Raw genomic sequence first — 18070 nt, 5'->3', positions numbered from 1 at the left:
TTTTACTTTATTTCGGTTTGAAATGTATTTGAAGAGAATATAAACACTACCTAGCACCACTGTCACTCATTATGGTTAATCGACATACTGGTACTTACTTGTATTTTGACCTTCTAAGTATTTAATCATGGTACTTACCTTCTTGGATAAATTCCATAGCGCATGACATCGGAATTTTTGATAACGTCATACTCTGTATGTATACTATACATCTATATAGAAAACAGCATAAATCTGTTGAATTATCACAGGTTCTTGCCTGATTTAAAGATGACGGCTGCCAGCCTCACTTCCCGATGCGAAGTTAGCCATCTAATGCCTGCTTCTGATATGGCTCGTTCCTTGGAAACGGTGCAAGAGCACAAAATACTCTCAGCATGTTGTATATCGCGAATGCTTTAAATCATATTAATACAATGATTTCTATATGCCGTCAGATTGAAGAAATTTAGGGCCTATCTACAATTTAAAATGTGTAGGAACTTAGAGGAGTATGGAGAAAAAGAAGGTAATGTGAGGTGTTTGACAGAGTTTCTATCCAATTTTACTGGCCATTATTATTATGATAGTGACTATAATTTCTATTTCTTTTTAAAAAAAGTGTGCATTAAACAACGTCGGCCTATAACTCGCCCAATATTACGATCTGCTCACACACTTGTAATTTCCATTGCACTAAACGTTCCAATGCCATTCTTTTCGACGAGAAGTACAGTAATGAACTGTGTTTACACAGCAAGGGAAAATTAATGACAGTTGGGATGTAGCGTTCAAGGAACACTGGCCTGGACGTGTGTGCATAAACCAATCAGTCAATACTTTTTCACCAATCAGACCGGTTTCAACGTTACACATGTTTGATTGTGATTAAGCCTGCACCATGAATAGCCACGAAATAAAATCAAATAAAAATTGCCAGTGAAATTAGATTACAAACTCTAATAAAATGGGGCAGTGCCTTTTGAGCGAAAACAAATTCTTTTGAGCCAACTTAGAAGTTACTATTGAGCCAAATTCCAATTGTTGATGAAGAGTGGATTTGATAATTTTATGGTCTTTGGGGCATATTTACACCACAATTTCCTTTTCATGAACTACACATAGTTTGTCTACAAAGCGCCCTTTCGTTTTCGGCATGCTTGTGTTTCTTTTCTTTTATTTCACAATCACCAAAATTGATGGCGTTCGCTTTTAATTGTTAACTCTACATCTGGAATAATAGCATTGGGAAGAAATAATAATAATAATAATAATAATAATAATAATAATAAATTCCGTAACTTTTGAAAATGAATTTTCAGTAATTTATGCTTGTCTTATTTACAATGAAGATAATTCACTTCCAGCTGGTAGCCCCATCAGCGGACACATGCACTTTATGATATTTAAAATCATTTTTGATAATATCATTGCCTGTTCGTGTCTCCTTCAAGGCACTCCATCAACAAATAGCAAAGAATGGCCTGCACCAAATTGGTATAGCTACAGTTAATCCGTCAACAAACAGGCCTAAGTCACTGTTCACAATCGATGGTCAATGCGTGAAAGGACAGTCGATCTAAAGTGACTTCAGTACAAACAGGAAAATTGTTCAAAAAGATTTTCGCTCAAAAATAAATATTTAAAAGATGGGATTCGCTCAAAAGGCATTCCCCGAGTAAAATAACAATAGCTTTCCATTCTGTAAAATATTTTAATTAGATTATGTTAAAGTGAACCATGAAATTGCACAGCAAGAGCAGATTTCACTACTAATAACAACAAGCAGCCATTCTTTGTAGATTAGCGATAAACATGTAAAGATACAATAGTGCGTATTACGCTGTTATGTGCGAGTTTCGTAAGCCGACTTGAAGTGCCATAAGGGGTGTCCAAATCGTTTAATTGTGCTCTGAATGTTGGCCCCGTGCCAACGATATCTGACAATCCACTTCACGTGGCCTTTCATGAGAACTTTCTTCTCAAGCGCTTGCTTACTCTTGGCCGTGCCTACAACAGAAGTGAACTATTTAGTTTTATTCCTCCTTTTGTGCCGTCCCACTAATGTACATGTAGTAATCTGTATTTGGGCCCATTGAAAATATTAGATGCACACTCAACATGATACTTGTATGTGTATCCGATCGGCACATTTCGACGGTTTTGAACAGCAACCTCGTCTGTTAAAAAATTCAATTTTACAGGAGAGCGAAAAAACATTTTAATATCTTGAAAACGAACAAATGTCTTATATAAGAGGATATTTAAATATCTCCTTATGAAGTTTGTATACAAGCCTTGACTTGAGGTCTGTTTGCAGAAGATTCGGGAAAATTTATTCGATAGGAATAAAGTGAAATCTTATTTCGTTCATATTTTTGACATACGAGGTTGCTGTTCAACACCATCGATATGTTTTATACTTTCATTCCATGTTTGCCTTTTTGTGAATTCCCAACGGTAGTAAACTATTCGATTAATTCCTATAATATTCCGTCACAGACACTATCAATTCAGAATATTTGGAGAAAGACTGTAAAAGCAGTGCCTTCTGTGGTATTTAGAAAGAAAACGCATAAGCGAAATGTGACGATACATGTTACAGTCCTTTTTTTTATAGATATTAATTAACAGTAAACAGCATTTTAACACCTCAGTGCAAAGTTGGATCGTTTTATATGTCGTTCATCTTTGCATTCTCCTTTGCGACCAATAGGGATCTCGTAGGCCCCTACCACTCTAAACGTTACTGTTCACAAAAAGGCTTTTCTTCAGTATTCATTGCAATTTGTACAGCAAGATATGAATTCAGCTACGTGTTAGAGTAGTATCTGTATTTGGAAGGTTGGAGATTTGACTCTAATAGGAATATGTTTCATTTCTGTAAGTTACTGGTCATGTTATTTGGTAAACTACTCGCATTACTTAACGTAAGTATAGGCCTAAACTTAAAACTAGGAATGTGCTATATACAGGTTCTACCAAACGTTTAAGGACACCCATTCAAAATAGATGTTACACTCCTGTCCTTATACTTATGTGAAACCCCCTAATGTTTATATAGGGACCAAATATCTGTGAAAAAAATGTTGTGTATTTTACTGCAAACCCAATTTCTCTCTTTCAAACTGTGGATTATATAACAATTTTTCATAACAGAGAAAATGTTATATAATCCACAGTTTGGAAGAGACATTGGGTTTAAAGTAAAAACTTCACTTTTTACAGGCATTTGTTCCCTGTATAAAGATCAGGGGGTTCAACATTTTGTGGGAACTATAGAAGATAATTTTATTTTATGTTAAAGTAGAACAGCATATCATAGGAAGCATATCATACGAAGTATGATATACACTAACAAAAACTGGAAATTCCTGAGTTTGACTTTTTATTGTTCTCTTTGCAAATTGGTCAATACTCATATTAAATTTTTCACAACTTTTCTTTAAAACTCGTGTTAATTCTATAATAATTTTAAGGTCCTTGCGTTTATGCAATGTTTACGCTTAATTTTAATTTCGATGAAGACTTCATGAAATAGTATTTCGAATGCAAAGACGAATATAGAAACAAAATATTATACAAAGGACGCCAGTTCCCATGTCGATGTACTTCATTCGACGAAGTACCTAGGTATGTACTTTGCTCATTTCCTGCTATCACACAATATTATTTTCTAACTTGCTGGAGGAAAAACGTGACTGACGAATAATATTATAAGTATTATAACAAATGTAAGCAGTGATAGATAACTCCGCAGTTTAAAGCAGCTTTTACACTGTAAATTACAATATCTTACACAAATTGTATGCTATCATACAATAGACCCTAACTGGTTTACAAAGGATAATATTTGAACACATAATTTTAATTATGTTTATCTCTATTGTACGTACATTACTATTGTGAAAAATAAGACAGATATGCATCTATCGGCCAGAACCACGTATGCTGTAAGTGGCAACAGTCCAGGCACATTGATTTGGACACCCCTGTGTTAATTGGTAATTATCTTTGTTAAGTTGGCACACTGCCATTTCTTCATCAGAAAAAAATAAAAGAGAAATACTACACGTTCAGTATAATTTATAATACGTATGTACATTGATGACACTTATATACACGCAACATGAAAAGAGAAATACACACGTGAAGACAGAGCTTAAATCCTGCACGCACGCACACACACAAAACTCACGCACACACAGATCCGGAAGCTGAGGTCAAAGCAGGAGTGAACTAACAGAACATGCCCACCTTCGCTGGTCCACAATTATTACAGGTTTGAAACAGTCACCATACGGACGATGGAAATCAGTAGTGACTCGCTCTTACATGCTATATTAACTCGGTAATAATGGTACTATAACATTTCCTGTCAATTTTTCCAGAGCTCTCACAATACAAACTTTGATAATGTAACCAATTCAAACTTTGATAATGTAACCAATCTGTCAGCTTAAAACACGTCGAGTACCGTTTTCTCCTTCAGCTATGAATAAGAAATAGCGTAGGCTATATTAAGTAGGCTATATAATACAATAGAAAAGGAAACAGGCAGTTTGTATTGGGTAAATGTAAATTCCCCTAAATTTCCATTAAAAATGTAAATTCCCCCAAACGGAGTAAGAATATGACATGAAGTTTATTGAAGGCATATAGTTCAAGCCTAGGAAGCATGTCACAGTCTTTTGTTCTACAGCGATAACAGCGCCAGGAATCATTCTACTTTAAAAACGGAACAGCAGCAAAAGATTTCAATATGTTGGCAACACCGCTAATCGATTCAAAGATACTGAAAGAGAACTCGAATGTTAAGAAGATAATTTCCCGCCGAAAGAGATATCGATAGTTGTTAAAAAAACAATGGTTATTGAAAGTGTTTTGGAACTTTGCTTCAGAAGGACCTGTCACAAGAGTTATTATAGGCCTAACGTCTTGAGGTCGTGAAAGTCGGCAGCAGATTATCAGAAGTCACAAAATGAGTGAAATAAGACACCCGAGCGAAATACGTCCCGCTATTAGTGAACGTGCTCGATCGGGAATATATAATTATATATTAGAAATTACAGAAGAGAAGACGACTAGCCATAAACCGCAGGCTATAATTATGGAGAGATTTCATGGAAAAATCACAGTAGGTCCTTGCACAAAATCACGTGTAGAAGCCAGATTTCATGAAGGCTGTTCATATATTAAATGAGTAAATGAAAAGTCACTAAAGTAAATGAAAAATCACTGACGAAAGGAAACAGAAATAATTTTTGGAGCACAGTCGGAAATGCTAAATGATTCTGGACTTAGGGGAATTTACATATGCCCAACATTTTTTTTTCTGTTCCGTCTTTAGGGGAATTTACATTGTCGAAATTTTAAACCCACTTGAATTCGGAGAACTTACTATGCCCCGTTTGTACAGAAAACCTTGTTTACAATGAACAGAATCTTCCTGAGTGAGAGAGTCGACAGAAATAAGTGAACGCTGGCGGAACAGCCTTTCCGCTAGCTTTAAGGAGTGCCGTCGCCGATTAGCAGTTCAAATGCTACTAAGTCAATGAAGTCTTAATGTAGTTTCAAAAGAGTGAATAACTATTACGTGGCGGAGGAGTTGAAATCGTAAAGAAAAATGTGCCCCATCCAAAGCTAACTCAAAACATATACTGAAACTTGAATTTCATTCTGCACAACGTTCTCCAAGCTTAGGAGCATAACAAAGAAATGTTTTGAGGGTACAAAAGAGGCGATGCAATAAAATAATGAACAGAATTTCCGCAATACTGTACATGAAAATTACAAATTCTGCACGAGTCGGATCAGCTAACTACCAAGCAAATGGAAAGGAAGCCGCGGGCTGCAAGATATCTTGCAGCTGCTCGTCTTCCGGACCTGTTGCCGTTTTTCACAAAACAGTCCATTTTTTCAGCGTGCACACTTTTCAAAAAGTCTGACCCTCTCACTTAAGGTGCGGAAACAGATAGGCTACCAGTCCAAACCTCGAGCACATTATCTGTATCGGAAGGAGCAGAAAACCGGAAACTGCACTGACACATCCGAAGTGAGGGTTCACAGCCTTACGCATTTCTGTAGCAGTGGATTGGACTTGGTGTGTCAGATCTTCCTTAAATTTATTGTTTTTCACGGTTTTTCAAATCTCCTGGGATATACTAGCATTGCAAACTAATATTCATATCCTCTTATATCATCAGAATATTTAACATAAACTGGAAGATAATTGGTGGCGATGGCGAAGTATCAACATAAATATTGCGTCCATATTACCAGACGGATGACTGTACTTGCGTTCATTGATCGATGGCCGTCATTAATAAAATTATTTTTTTACCGTCTCTCTCTATAAGGTCCAAACGTAAATCAAAGCATATAATTACAGCTCGTTGTGATGAATATAATCATCATTCTGCTACATAATTAGGTATGCGAGCCAGGATATCACGTCATATTTTTTCACGGTGAATTTCATTATTCAAATCCAATTAAATTATATAAATATATATCGACAGCAAATATACAGTCCAACTCCGAATGTTGTCCTCATTACAAAAGAATATTCATATCGAAGCGAAATAGTGATCATTTGATCAATCATATTATTATGTTTTACTATAAGATTTATTATCTATTTTTGTCTTACATTTTCTTCCCGATCTTACCTGAGTAACTTGGTAGAATTTTCACAGAAAAACTGAAAGAATCTTGAAATACTTCGCAGAATAAAGAATGCCACCTCAATCGCGATTTAATTTCTGGGATATCGATTATAAATTCTTTTAAGAAACAATTTCATGTCTGACGCTGATCCAACCACGTAAGCATCCTTAGAAGCTTTCTATCTTTGATTCCAAGTGTGACTCATAACTTCGAGCGGAGTTACATCGGCACCTGACAAGCGAGATTATTCTGGATACAGTTTCACATGGGCATCAGCCTGATTCTGACTGACTACGCAGTTATTTCTCGCCTGCACCTACATAGTCATACAAGACATTGGCGTAGTTTATGGTTAGGTGATTGGCTGCGTAGCTTTGGTGACGAATCACAAGCATGCATTGAAGTAGCAAGTATTGTTTCATTAATTTGCTGTAAATCTATTTGAACAGAAAGAATAAACTGTATCAATCGACCTTTATAAAGTCTTGAATTTTCTTCCACACGTTCTGAAATAAAATTATGCTAACAATTCTTTTTTGAGACTAATATAAAAATCAGAAAACTTCACTTTAAAAAACTCCAACTTACTGTAGCCTATGGTAATAGGTACTTGTAATTAATATCAACTAGTATTTTCAAAGCGTTTGCTTGGTTGTTTTAACAGCACTTCTTCCCATAAGATTCGGATTGCAGCGATGAGATTAGTCGAGTTTCGTACCTGCACACACACAAATCTTTTAAAATGTAATCACGATTAAACTCCGGAAATGCTGGTATAACTTAGTGAATCATTTTGTATCATATGTATGTATGTATGTATGTATGTATGTATGTATGTATGTATGTATGTATGTATGTATGTATGTATGTATGTACAAGAAGCAATCAGTAAGTTTTCAGACTACCCTGAATGTAGGCAACACACAGTATATACAAAACGGAGAAGTTACCTAGAATAGGGAAACGCCTGGAATCTATACTAAATGCGTCACTTGGAAGGCGGAGAAGAAGACTAGCCATAAAGCGTAGGCTATAATTATGTAGAGATTTCATGGAAAAATCACAGTAGGTCCTTGCACAAAATCACGTGTAGAAGCTCAGTTCTTAAAGACAATCTGACGCTATCTGGGAGACTGACTCAACAGGCATGGAAGCAATGATCTTGTGACACGAGCATGTATGTTTAACAGTACAACAAATAACTTACAAGTGCAGTTCGAAAATATATTTATTGCACTTTGTATGTGTGTATGTATGCATGCATACATATATTCATACATCAGATGTAAACATGCATGAATTTTAAGCAATAAATATAACTAAGTTGGAAAATGTTTACTACAGTTTTAAGTTCTCATTTTTCTCGGTGTACAACATTGCGCATAAGAAAAATTGATTTGCTGAAACACGAAAAGCAAAACGAATGTTGAAATTTTTGTGTCTTCTTGATTTGCGTTAATGTATTGATGACACATGTCACTAATGTGCATGTGCGTAATAACATAATTCAAAATTTCGAAAGAAAATGAAGGTAATCAGCACTTCGTATAGAACTTATTATTCCCCTAAACTTCGTGAAAAATATTAAAATAATCATATGAATCGTGTTTCGTCAAACTTCTGATAAAATCGGCATAAAAAAGGTAAGTATCATATTAGCTACAAAATACTTGTTAATAAAGGAATAGACTGTTCTTAGGTAAGCCAAGAGCTGAAATTTCGAACGCAACAACGATAAAACATTACAGTTAACGCAAATGTAATCTATTCTCCCGAACTTCTTGGCCAACATCAATGTCGAAAATACAGTCAACCAACGACTTTAATATGCTTATCGCTAACATGGGTGCTCTTAGTTTGTGCATTATAAAATGTTAAAGTTGTCTCTATTCTCACGCTGCACAACGGATCTTTGCTAAGTCAATGTGTGCTTGTGTATCCGGCCTGTAATGCTCAGGTATTCGGAAAGTTGGACTACTTTGCTACAAGAGGGCCAGGAATAGAGTAAATATTTCTTCAGTAAATTTCTCTCATCTCCATGACACTCAGAACAGGGAACATCCCGCAAGGGACGTCCGATGGGGAGGATCAGGGGAGTCCGTCGATGCACATGGTAGTATACAGAGAAGTTACCAACTACGTAGAGGAAAATGGTTCACGTCCTTGAATTGGAACACTGTTTATATGCACTTGTGCGGCGCTTGTCATAGTTCTAGCGACACAGACTTGTTTAACTTTCTCACTGGCTATATCCGTAGCCAGCCACCCACTGTCACAACGAGTGGTAGTCATGCAGCAGCGCTGCGTCGCCATGGTGATGGTGGTGCGCAAGAGAACTACTAGCTTGCTGCTCTGCCATTGGCCTCGCGGTAGCCAGGCCGAGCTGTGATTGGTAGGCGGCCGCGGCGGCCAGCGTGGCGTTGGACATCACGGTGGCTTGCAAACTGGCAACGCTGGGCTTCAACTCCCCGCTGAACAGTTCAGTGCCGTGATGAGGAACTGGATCCTGAAACAGACCACACTGCATGAGAGTCAGCATCACGCTAAAATCCCACAAGTCAGAACCAATGTTGCCAGATTTTAGGAAATTTTCTTAAATTAGGGAATCTCTGTAAAGAAGAGGGAAGCAATCAGAGTAACTCAGGCGGTAGCGCGTGTGCCTGCTGATCTGGAGTTGAGCTCGATCGTGGGTTCGACTCCCGCCTGAGCTGATTATCTAGTTGTTTTTTTTTTCTTAGGTTTTCTCCACCCATAAGGCGATGTTAGCAGGTTTTCCAATCCGAAACTAAAACGATGAAAGTAAGTTGTAAGATATAAATGTTTGTAATGTTAAACCTATAAGCTGGACACGCTGTATGTGTGTGTCTGTCTTGTGCGAAGTGAGCTCTGACCAGTATTGCCAGCTCTAACTAAAATTTTTCTCAGTCAAACAGGCAAAAAATTTCTGCGAATTAGGGAATGGTGCAGGAAATGCTGGATAGCAAATAATAAAAAAGGGATAGTTTCATCAGACGCAAAATGTCTGTTTGTCCATTACAATACCAGTAAAACTTCCGCATTACTCCAATTCTGTTTTATAATGTCATTCAATCCTCGATTGAGGTTCTGGCTGATATGTGCATCTATTATCAGGCAGTACATCTCACATGACGATATGTGTCAGAGAAAGAACAATATTGTTTGTATGCATCTGACGTCTGATTAGTATAATTTATGTAGCTAGTCAGCGATGTATGCAATAAAGGGGGAAAAGAACTGGCTACCCTTCTCATTATCTCCTGGCCTAGTTGCCTCATAAGTGGTGCCTTCCTGGTATTACTTGTGAGGTTGTGACCTGACTTCGGACAGTTGACTAAACAACAATGTCATTCACTTATAGTTATTCTTTCAATATTTCGAAAATTACAAAGAACACAACCGGCATCCAACACTGAACATGAACTGTATGCACTGATTAGCCTTGAATAACAGTAAGTTAGTTAAAGTCAGCGTCAATTGAATATTCCCTTCAAGGTCAATGCATAGTTGCCGCTTTGGTTCTGTCATAAGACGTTTACGGGAAGATAAGTTCCAGCGAACTTCATGCACTGCGTGCTATACCCAGGAATGGAAATATTTACATATATATTTTTATTACGTAAGTTATGCCTGCATAAAATAGATTAATCGCCAGTACAATATAACCGTTCTTGAAGAAATATAGGCCTACTCATTATGAATACATTGACTCCTAATGTTTTATGTAATATGCCTAAACAAAAAAGTTTAGCCCTCTGTTAATACAACCATTCTTAAAAAAAAGAGAGACATAAGCACATTGTAAAGACATTGATCCTTAATGTTTAATATACGCTTCCACAAATCACATTAACCCCCAATGCAATAGCCATTCTTTAAAAATTAGAAATATATATTTTCGAGATATTGGTCCATATACGTATGTTTAAGAAATCATTCACGAATCATTCTTTGAACAGTTCTGAATTACATTCAAAGATAAACCACACATGTTGGGCCAATTATACAGTGTTCATAGATTTGATAAGAAACGTAAAAAATTATATATTACAGTTATATGACTGTAATATATAATTTTTTACGTTTCTTATCAGTTCTGAATTAATTTCTGAATGACAGTCAGTGCAGTTGTTTTAGCCGCAAATACCAATTTACTTTCGGGAACAAAACGATCCAGAATGACATACTATAAGTCTCTTCTCTTTTCCAACAGGTATCCTCATTACACCTGATGATTTTGAGTCTTGCCATATGTATTTCAATGAACAGTTTTATTGGCCCGTTTTCATCCAAATTAAATATGGGCCTAGTGTCGTCAGATGATCGGATGTTGTGAATTCTTCTCAAGATAGCAGCCCTTGCCTCTGCAATATATTGTCTTTACATTAAAAATCTTCTTCCATCGTTACATCTTCTGTACGTAAACCCCCAGTTTCTTTAATATTCCTTAAATAAACGACTGTGATTCTTGAAACTGAATTTCTTCTGTCATGACTTTCCTTAATTTCGATGAAATTGGCTATTCACCCTGTCATAAAATTCAAGTACTGTACGGCATAACACATCTTTATCGGAGTCACTTAGATCTATCACATGACGTTATCGTTGACTTGTTTTAATATTTACTTACTTACAAATGGCTTTTAAGGAACCCGCAGGTTCATTGTCGCCCTCACATAAGCCCGCCATCGGTTCCTATCCTTCCATTCCGAGGCTTATTGTACGGTTTCGAAACAAGTTGTTTTTTTTTCCGGTGATGGGTTGTTAGCCTTTCGCCCACCCCCAAGCTGGAGGACCATCCCTTCTGGACTATCCACGACTGCTTATTCAATATATTCGCAACTATCCTCCACATCTGGATGCCGTCTCATCTATCCGCAACCTGAGGACGCGCCATGCTGCGGTGATAGGGACCCACAATAGCCTACATGCTTGTTTTCATAGCATAAGAAAATTTCAGAAGAGGTTCTGTATATTTTAGCGCTTTCTCGCAAACCTTATTAACAGTTCGTTTAGAAATTACACACATTTGTGCAGTCTGAACTCTAGATTTTCCAAAACCAGTGGTGACAATTTTTTTTAATGTTCAACAATATCTTTAAGAAAGTATTACACATTGTAAACGGTCTTTTTTGCTATGACTTCGCAAATCAGATTGTCCCCTTCATTTGCCTTTTTTTTTAAATGGTATGCTGTATTATAACTAGAGACGAGAATTTCATGCACTATAAAATCCCAAAATATGCATGCATTCATGCACTATCAAACTATGAAACATGCACGAACAAGTGGAAAATACATTAAGATATGCACTTCCATTTTTGTTCGAAATTTCTTATTTCACTTAACTTTCTTTTGCACAGTTAACATCTAACAACATTTATAAATTGGTTACTATGCGGTTTCTACGCTTGTCAGTCAATATATTTTAGTAAGCAGAGAATGATCTCTCTACATCGCAAGAAGTTGAGTACAAACTTGAATGAACCTTTTTCTGTTATTTAGTTTTTTTATTTTTTTTCTCCTTCTTCACTCCTGATTCCTGAAGCTAAAATAAGGGAAATAAAAACCAAGAAACTGCGATGTCCACTCAAAACCATTAAAACATGCATTTAAACTGAATATAATGTATATTATATGAATGATTAAGCTAAAAATTGCTTAAATATGCATTATGCATGTTTTAATCCCTAAAAAGGCCAAACCATGCAAATATGCACGGAAAAAATACACAAATTTGGAACCGGAAAGTAATGAAATGTATAAGTACTAAGTTTGAGCTATGTCCTATGTTCCTATAAAAACATGTATTTGCATGGAATTCTCGACTCTAATTATAACAAATGATCCCGCCTCACTCTCCATAGCGTCAAATTAATCAATAAACTTTCCATACTTTATTTACAAATATAGAATCTTCAATATATTTTCGTTACATAGTGAAATGTATATGGAAAAGTACACAATTAATTTATATGCAGGAAATGTATAAAATTTTACATAAATTAATCAACATATCTATTATGTTGTTCATAATTTTTTTAGGTATGTATCAATAAACTAAATTAGCTGAATAAAAATTTAAAATAACAAAACAATACAATAGACACGAATTTAAAGAACAATGACACTACTTCTTTCAATACGGCTATCTGTAAAAGATTAATGTTTTCATGTATACGCATATAGCACCATCATTTAACACTGCGTGACCTATGCTGATTCAAGACGTGCGTGGACTGGGGTAGAAGTAACACTCCCATTTGCAACACCACACGAAGTTTTAAGATTCGCGAAGAGAAGGCAGAAGAGCTTGAATTTGACCTTCAAATGCATTTTCTGACGACGCGGAGTATAGAAATGGGTAACAGATTTCTGTACGTAATAATGACTGCAATTAAAAAAACAAGGAATATTTGTTGGTATTGGCGAGATGATAATCATTTGAATTGTCCTTCTCGCTATTATAATACTCGTCTTCTTATTTGTCTATAACAAGCATTTTGATTGGCTAGTGAAAGACGAATCTTATCGGATAGATAGGAAGACGTAGGAAGAATGGGGAGTAGGAAGATAAAATGCAAACCTCATAAGATATTTTATTGGAAGCAGAATTGAGAGTAGGGGTATTTACAATACGTGCTTATCGAAGATCGAGTCTATAGATTTTATTGTAATTTCAAAAGTCACATACCAATACTCTTCAAGCGTGACACAAAGTGCATGAGTTTCTGTACCAGAAGACACTAGGCTTACAATTTATGTTAGCTTTGAAAATTCTGTTTAGGCGTCCACGTCACCATATTTGCTTATTCTGATCGTGCGAGCTACGGTGTGGTATTTTTCATTAATTTCCACTCAGTTTCTTTACTCTTCTTCTCTTGTCGCGTGTCTTTCTTTTAGCTTATTTCCTAGAAACTATTGTTATACTGCAGAACATGGATTTGAAGACATTCACGAAAATGCACATCTTCCACACGAAAAAGTGCTTTCCGACAGGAAGCCGGTCTGTATGCCTGCCTGCTTAAAGAAATCAATTCAACTTGGACTGAAGCACATAAACTAAAGTAACCTTCTCCAAAATTAAATAAATCTTCACGTGAATGAAGCAACACAAAACCGGGTCCACCACTGTGGAGTAATGGTTAGCATGGCAGGCCATGAAACGAGCGGACAAGGGTTCAAATTCGGATTGCAACTAGTTATTTTGGTTGAGATTTTTTCCGAGGTTTCCCCTCAACAATTGAAGCAGAATTGCTGGGTAACTTTCGGCGTTGTATCTCAGACTCATTTCGCCATCATAATGACACTTCTCCTCTTTCATCAACAGACTGGTAGTATTAAGGACTTGCCACGGAGTGGACGACCAGTTGTGACTCAACCAACTGTCGACAAATTGCAAGTTGTATTTCAACGCAGCCCTCAGAAGTCGATCCGTCGTGCTGCATATACCCAAATCAACCATCCATAAGGTTTTCCCATATTTCGGGATTTCTCCGATGTAGAGTCGGCTGCGGGTCGCTAGCTATCTTGGACCCCGTGGGTTGCTGGTGGTAGTGCTATGTACCGTGGGCTATGGTAGCTCGTGGAACCGAAGATAGGGGACCGTGGTGACGCGTACGCGAAAAGGTAAAGGAATTCTGCAGGATGTAGTGGAGTTCTGGGGCGGCATGCGCGGGGCTTAATCATTCCATCCAGGGTATTACAATAGACCCACTCAATGGGCGAAGGCGGTCCTTAGTCCATGCCCTACCGCTCAAGGGGGACCAATAGAACACAAAATAAGGAATTTACTCACAACGATTTTCTCAAATTTCTATTTATACATTTCGTAGGGTACATAAAATCAACTGACAAATCAAACGTTACTGATCACTAGGGAGCGGATGTTGTTGACATAAAAATCTACTGAAAATGATAAATAAAATGCCCTTAAAATAGTGAAAAAATAACATGAAATTAAAAGAAAATGATATTTAAATATTATTCAAAGTACTCGCACCACAACTTCTTCAAAATTAGTGACCTTGTTTCAATGACTGCCCACCAAACTCGGATGTCCTATCGTCCAGGAAATGGTGAAAGTTTCCCCCCCCCTTTCCAAATGTAAATTCTAAAGACACTCTGATACCGACAAAAGAACAGTGGCGGTCAAAACCCCCACTTAAACTAAGCTGTTGTGAAGCATTTTATATTACTTCTACTGTGTGAGATGAAGTCTTCAGTGGAATGAAGGACGGACTTTAGAGTTTGTTTCAAACTATAAAACTCAAACTTCACTGTTATTCACTTATTCAGTAGGTAATTATTACTGATCTATTTGCTTAAAAATTTTTAACAGGCCTATATGTAAAGAAGAAAGTAAAATACATTCCAAATGATCTAAAAGATCTCCAAAGTATTAAAAATAACCAAAATATGCTGAAAAAGTATAAAAATGACCTATTAGTTCAAGAACGTCAAAAAATGCAACATAAGAAATTATTTTTTACGTTGATATTAACATAGAAATTATTTCAATATTAATAGACATCCTAATGTGAAAAATAAGAAGATGACTTTTCATCAACATCCGCACCCTACTGATCACATATTTATAAATGTTAAGTGTTACCCGACGAATTCTGCATCCAATCGAAAGCTTCGTTTACAGTAATTAAATGTATTTACACAAATTTATCTGTGGAATGAACGTAACGCTGGGTGTTGCGGACATACACCAAAACATATTTTTGTTAAAATACCTTAAAGTTTTTCCATTTATTTCAGAGTTTCTAACAAATAACTGGAGCTAAAAATAACTACTTAACTATCTTGTTAAATAAACAGGTATTTCTACTAATAGTAGAAATAAAACAAAATAGATCTCTCTTTACTCTAAAAATATTTTTCTTCCCATGTCCAAGTGTACCTCGAGATCCGTATTCCTTTCTCGACATAAATATAATTTAAAAACCTTTTATACTCAGCTATTAAAGACTTGGTACGGCACGTATTGTAGATGTGGACTAATGTCTGTAACAGAATACTGTTTCACATCTACCGATGAAATGACTCTGTTTCATGGTATTATTAGTTACTTGAAACGTAAGTAATGAATGCACTTTCAACCTCTTTTTAAAGCCTAGATGTTTATTCTTGCTTAGTACATAAACAAGCCTAAGCTTATTTTTAAGTTGCTGACAGTTTTACACGATTTTTCATTTTCTTCAGATCCTATTTCGCATTCGAAATTGTAATATTTTCATTACAATTAAATATGTCTGAAAGTATATAAATAAATAAAATAATGAAATAGATAAAATAAGACACTAATTACACACTTCTTATCACTTCATACCACCTAAAAATGACCATTCGACGCAAGAGAAAAATATAGTTACAATAAGAAATTCGTAAAAGAAATTATTTCTACAACGAGAAGAACTGAACTTTAAAAAACCATTATGGAATGTTTTTAATAAATTAAATGGTAATTCCATAGTTTGTCCCTGAACTTTATGAAAGGCAACCTAATATATATATAATTTTAATGTACCGAAGTACATATGATATTTCCATGCAGATATTCTGCGTCATCATACGATGAAAGAGTACTGGAACGGAGAAAAATTCTCTCCGGCGCCGGGATTTGAACCCGGGTTTTCAGCTCTACGTGCTGATGCTTTATCCACTAAGCCACACCGGATACAACTCCGACGCCGGTCATAATCGTCTCAGATTAAGCTCCAACTCTTGGGTTCCCTCTAGTGGCCGCCCTCTGCACTACGTCATAGATGTCTATGAACGCAGGACCAAAGTCCACACATGTGCTGAGGTGCACTCGATATGAGTGACTAGTTGGCCGGGATCCGACGGCGCCGAAGAGAATTTTTCTCCGTTCCATTACTCTTTCATCGTATGATGACGCAGAATATCTGCATGGAAATATCATATGTACTTTGGTACATTAAAATAATATATATATGATATGCGTAAATCACTTCGTGATTTAAGACGGCGCTTATTCCGTCGGATCCCGGCCAACTAGTCACTCATATCGAGTGCACCTCAGCACATGTGTGGACTTTGGTCCTGCGTTCATAGACATCTATGACGTAGTGCAGAGGGCGGCCACTAGAGGGAACCCAAGAGTTGGAGCTTAATCTGAGACGATTCTGACCGGCGTCGGAGTTGTATCCGATGTGGCTTAGTGGATAAAGCATCAGCACGTAGAGCTGAAAACCCGGGTTCAAATCCCGGCGCCGGAGAGAATTTTTCTCCGTTCCATTACTCTTTCATCGCAACCTAATATGTTTTGTATTAGCATCTGCGTTGAGTTTACATTATGCCCAAATTTTTCTTGCCACTCCGCAGTAAATTAAACGGTTATGTTCTTCAAATCGACGTAGATACATTTTGCATTGATGACATTTTTCTTCTTTACAAGGTATGAGAAAAACCTATTAATCATGAAAACAGTGTCCACAAAGGGTTAGTATGCCTGACCCTTAAACGAGCGGGCTCGGGTATAAATCCTGGTTGAGACACGTTACCTGGTTGCGTTTTTTCCGGAGTTTTCCCTCAATCCATCAAGAGCAAATGCTGGGTAGCTTTCGGCGCTGGACCCTGGATTCACTTCACTGGCATTATCACCTTTTTCTCACTCAGACGCTAGATAACCACAGGAATTGATGAAGTGGCATAAAATAAACCGTAGCTAAAACGATCTGACAGCAGATCTCGATAACATTTGCAACATGCAATTTTCTTTTTACTGTTAGACCTACAGGAATACTTTCTGGTAACAGGAAAACAAACTTCACAGAAAATTCCTAGAGAAATTCACCGAAGAATAGGCGTCAACGAAGTCTGCAGTAAGGAAAACGCATTAGCATATGACGAAATTTTACATAGGATTCTTGCCGAATTTGATGGGAAGAGCACTTGAGTTTCCTAGGCGAAATCACCAACATTAGCCAATGATACCTTTAGGAACTATGACAGGAACACGGAGTGAATCTGTAATCGTCCAACGATTAAAGAAGCAGAAAGCTAATGGTTTTTCAGGAAATTAGTAATTTACAAAATAGGGTAAACTAGGTAGTTATTGACCAATATAAGGTGATTGACCGCTTCCTTTTTTCAAGTATATTGTGAATAAACCACGATCGTGATTTCACTTTTTGCTGCATATACCTCTAGTAGCAACCCTTATTTGTGGTTAGTTGTCGCTGTTCATCCCACTGAGTTAGTGTCTGTTGTCTGAGAGGACTGAAATCGATTGGAAATGCAACTGAACCTAAACAAGTGTAAGTAACTAGAGAAATTGCTAAGAATAATGCATCCAATAATTTATTTATTCTGCAAAGGATACATAAATTCTGGTGCTCTTTTTTACACTCACAGTGTGAGAAAAGGTATA

The 18070-nt window shown here is 36.7% G+C and overlaps 1 protein-coding gene across 2 annotated transcripts in view; it reads right to left on the bottom strand.

Moving 5' to 3' along the window:
• Positions 1–1679: 1679 nt before the first annotated feature.
• Positions 1680–18070, bottom strand: part of so (sine oculis) — a 319228-nt gene continuing 302837 nt past the window's right edge. Inside the window, exon 3 of one of the 2 annotated variants that reach the window (XM_069825346.1) lies at positions 1680–9169. In XM_069825346.1, coding sequence (XP_069681447.1) covers positions 8921–9169 — 249 coding nt within the window. In that variant the 3' untranslated portion in view covers positions 1680–8920. The remainder of the gene's footprint in view (positions 9170–18070) is intronic. The other variant, XM_069825355.1, reaches the window with a different exon arrangement.

Source organism: Periplaneta americana, chromosome 1 (assembly GCF_040183065.1).
Source record: "Periplaneta americana isolate PAMFEO1 chromosome 1, P.americana_PAMFEO1_priV1, whole genome shotgun sequence".
In the NCBI taxonomy this organism is placed as follows: Eukaryota; Metazoa; Arthropoda; class Insecta; order Blattodea; family Blattidae; genus Periplaneta; species Periplaneta americana.
Note: the sequence above shows the minus strand (reverse complement) of the source record. Positions and strands in the feature narration are given on the sequence as shown.